Below are 4,265 nucleotides of genomic sequence, written 5' to 3'. Positions count from 1 at the left end.
TCTTGTGTTTTTTTTTTTTTTTTTTTTTTTTCTGAATGGTATTGTGTAGTCATTTCTCCCATGACCATTCATTGAAATGGTTGTTTCTATGGTTACGATGTTATTTCTAGTCAGAATCCTGTTGAGGAGAAACCTTGATTTGGTATCCCAGTAAGTCAAGATTCCCTTGACATGCTATTAAGATACAGATGGATTTTCACAAATCAACTTCCTTCCTTATTCAACAAATTAGTTGACTAGGTAGATTAGAAGACATATTTAAGGCTCAACTCCAGAGTTCTGAAAAATGACACTGTAAGAACTGGACAACATGAATTACCAGTACATTTGCTCAGTAGCGATGGTGCCAGTAAAATCAAGCCAAATTTACTTTGCTTCTCACCAATAGAACCTGGCATCCTAATTGTCATCATGACCTCACGTTTATATCCAACCATGCTGAGGATCCCATAGGCTGCCAATCCTTCTGTTCTACTTTAGGGGTATGAATAAAATGGCAGACATGTATCCCTCTACAGCCTGATTCGTGAGTTCACCCCATAGGACACATGAAGTATAACCTTTGACATTCGATAAGTGCATGGCCGTGTTGGCATAGCATAGGAACTAACATACAGCACAGATACATGCCTTGGTTCCCTAAGCTCAATTTTTTTTTCTGTTGTATTTTATAATTTCTAATCTACTTTCATTTATTGTATACCTTTGTGGGGTACAACATGGGTTTTCAAAGCACGCATGTGGGTGTGATATCAAATAAAAGATAATGCCATATCCGTAACAAAGTATACTACATTGTAGACACACACACATACACATTCACAACTGGAAATGTCTGTTTATTCACTCAGTTGTAGTATGCCATTCCACAACCTATTTGCCATATCTAGCTACACTGCTATGTTTTTTGTTCTATTATACACTTTTTTCTCTCTGATCCTCCCAGCTTTCTCTATAAATCCTTTTTGGTCTCTGGTAGAATCTTCTGTATTTGACCACTGTGTATCAAATGAGAGGATTTTATTGTTCTATCTGGCTGAGTAGTATTTCATCATGTATATGTGTCAGACTTTTACAATGTAGTCATCAATTGTTGGACATTTAGGTTGATTCCATATCTTAGCTATTGTCAATAATGCTGCAGTAAATAAGGATGTGCAATTGTCTTTCTGGCTGAGTTCCTGTCCTTTAGGTAAATATTCAGGTAATACATATTTGAGGAACTTCCATATTATGTCTCTTGATGACTGCATCAATATACATTCCTACTCACAGTATAGAAAGTTTCCCTTTTCACCACACATTTGCCAACACTTGTTGTTCTTTGATTTTTTTTCTTTACTTTCTTTCTTTTTTTTCTTTTTTTTTTTTTTTTTTTTTTTGAACATAGCCTTTATGACTAAGGTTAGGTGATACCTCATTGTGGTTTTGATTTATATTTCCCTTATGATAAGAGATATTGAGCTTTTTATTCCCCATATAGTTTTTGGTTATTCATGTGTCTTTCTTTGAGAACTGTCTGTTTGATCATTTGCCCATTTTTAAATTATATCATTAGTTTTTCTCTAGGTAAACCACTTGAGTTCACTATATGGTCTGATTATTAATCACTTATCTGAAGTATAGCTTCCAAATATTTTTTCTCATACTGTGGGTTATTTATCATTTCCTTTGTTGGGTAGAAGCTTTTTAACATGATGTGATCTTACTTGTCTATGTTTAGAGTTGTCGCCTGCATTTTAGGAGTCTTGTTTAAGAAATCTTTGTCTACTCCAATGTACAAGTATTTCCTCTGTGTTTTCTGGGTGGGTGGTGGGTGGGGAGTAAACTAGTTTATTTGTAAATTTACTCAACATATATAATTGATCCTAAAACTTCAATAGAAGGATAAATTTTAAAACAACTTGGAAGGCCATCTCTATAAAAAGTGGTTTTCTCAGATCAGTATCCATATGTAACTTAACCCAATACCATCTCAGTCGACAGAAGTCCAATATGCTGGAGCTATGCTCCTTCTCCACAGTAAGTTTATGCTAAGGGTAGTTATAATACAAACTCCACAAGGAAAGAATTTAGGCATTGTATCCTCTTATTAGAAGAGGGAAAGTAACTCAACCTAGTTATGAGAACAACCATAACACAAGGAAAAGCTGCACTAACCAGTTCAGAATATCAGTAACAAATGATGCTTGTGTATGTGAATAACTCACTTTTAATTCTAGAGCCCTTATGTAAATAAAATTCCTCAGTTAGTGTTTGCATTATAAGCTAGAGGGTTAGTTAATACATGGTAGAATGAGGACTTTTACAAGGTATATAACGTGCATGGCATTTTACTGAAAACAAGTGCAGGCTAGTTAGGAGAAACAACTGGACTCTAAATGACACATACCTTAATGACAAGACTCCTCACCACTTGTGAATGCAAAACACTTCATTTAAAAATGTTGGCACTGTAATATGTAAAATAGCTATTATAAATGCACATAGTGTATTCTATAGCTGCCAGGTTTACTTTTTTTTTTCTTTTTTTTTAGGAAACTGTAAGTTACACTGTGGTTAAGACTTGTATCTTCACCCTTGAAAAGCCCACATTCTATCACAGTGATGTATGGTCAGACTTAACAGCCCCAATTGTTAAACACTTGGATCAAGTCATAACCAGTTTTATTGCAAAAGGACCCTGTACACATTTATCAATTCTAGTACCTTAATAGCTACCCAACAAGTCATTAACATACAGAAACATGCATCATGAGAAGCAAGAAGTATCACCCATCCCTTCTGCATATTAGCAACTTGTCACTCCTGAGCAACAGTGCTCACATCACTGAGGTCTGTGAACAGTCACTTTTCGCATTCATCCTGAGTGAAAGATGGAATGACTTAAGTACAAATGCAACATATTATAAACAATTTCTTACAAAAAAAGTCACAAATTAAACCAAAGTATTTTACAGAATTTACTACAAAACGCCATAAAAACTGCCTTCACTTAAGCTCTCTCTCCCCGTATCCGGCGAGCCAACTGGATGTCTTTGGGCATGATGGTGACTCTCTTAGCGTGGATGGCACACAGATTAGTATCTTCAAACAAACCCACCAGGTACGCTTCACTAGCCTCCTGTTGAGGACAAGAGCCACACTATTAAAACTCCCTCCAGGGAGAGGCGGAACCACAGGCGCCCTCCTCCCGGCCGCCAGCCTTTGTCCCTTACCTGAAGCGCACCGATGGCGGCGCTCTGAAACCTCAAGTCGGTTTTGAAGTCCTGGGCGATCTCCCTCACCAACCTCTGGAAGGGCAGCTTCCGGATGAGCAGCTCGGTGGATTTCTGGTAACGACGAATCTCTCGAAGCGCTACGGTCCCGGGCCTGCGGCGAGCAGAGGGTAAGCGGACAGCGAGCGGCAGCGCGGGCAGAGCAGAGCGCGACCACACAAAGCGCCGCCGAGTCATTGTTTCCCTTCCGCTCCCTACCTGTAGCGGTGAGGTTTCTTCACCCCGCCAGTAGAGGGGGCGCTTTTCCTGGCCGCTTTGGTGGCCAGCTGTTTGCGCGGGGCTTTCCCGCCAGTGGATTTACGAGCAGTCTGCTTGGTTCGGGCCATTTTCTTTTACCTAAGAGAGACATCGCGGAAGATGAAGTGGCCGCGGCGCCCCGGCGCGCCAGCCCTCTTCGGTCGCCCCACTGGGGTGTGGGTGGGGGGCGGGACGGACCCCGCGCCCCTGCCCCTCCGCGCCAGCCGCCCTCTTAGCCCTCCCGCCTCTTCGCGCCCCACCTCGCTGCAGCAGATGGCCAGGGCCCCGCCGCCTCCTCCCCCTCCCCTAATGACTCAGGCTGCGAGCAGCAGCAGCCTCCCGGGGGGGCCGGGGAGGAGTCACTTCCCTCCCTCGACGGGCGGAGGCCGGGCTGCCCGGAACCCGAGTCGGGACCTCTGAATCACCACCAGGAAGGAGGTGGAGACACGGCTCCGGAACCCCCAAGGGGAAACCTCTGCAGGGCCCCGCCGCCTCCTCCCCCTCCCCTAATGACTCAGGCTGCGAGCAGCAGCAGCCTCCCGGGGGGGCCGGGGAGGAGTCACTTCCCTCCCTCGACGGGCGGAGGCCGGGCTGCCCGGAACCCGAGTCGGGACCTCTGAATCACCACCAGGAAGGAGGTGGAGACACGGCTCCGGAACCCCCAAGGGGAAACCTCTGGACCCCACGGCCGACGCCAGCGGCCTTAAGAGACCCCCCCCCCCGCAGACGACAGGCGCGTCCGGACCGCCA

At 44.1% G+C, this 4,265-nt stretch overlaps 1 protein-coding gene across 1 annotated transcript in view; it reads right to left on the bottom strand.

Moving 5' to 3' along the window:
- Positions 1-2,650: 2,650 nt before the first annotated feature.
- The window catches only part of LOC102487507 (histone H3.3), a 2,386-nt gene continuing 771 nt past the window's right edge, over positions 2,651-4,265 (bottom strand). The window contains exons 2-4 of the mRNA XM_006145798.3: positions 3,477-3,614; positions 3,219-3,372; positions 2,651-3,124 (exon numbers count right to left, since the gene is read on the bottom strand). Of these exons, the coding sequence (XP_006145860.1) occupies positions 2,996-3,124; positions 3,219-3,372; positions 3,477-3,604 (411 nt within the window). The 5' untranslated portion in view covers positions 3,605-3,614 and the 3' untranslated portion in view covers positions 2,651-2,995. The remainder of the gene's footprint in view (positions 3,125-3,218; positions 3,373-3,476; positions 3,615-4,265) is intronic.

Source organism: Tupaia chinensis, unplaced genomic scaffold (genome assembly GCF_000334495.1).
Source record: "Tupaia chinensis unplaced genomic scaffold, TupChi_1.0 Scaffold000159_1, whole genome shotgun sequence".
Classification (NCBI taxonomy): Eukaryota; Metazoa; Chordata; class Mammalia; order Scandentia; family Tupaiidae; genus Tupaia; species Tupaia belangeri.
The sequence above is the reverse complement of the archived record's forward strand: the minus strand, read 5'-3'. Positions and strand labels throughout refer to the sequence as shown.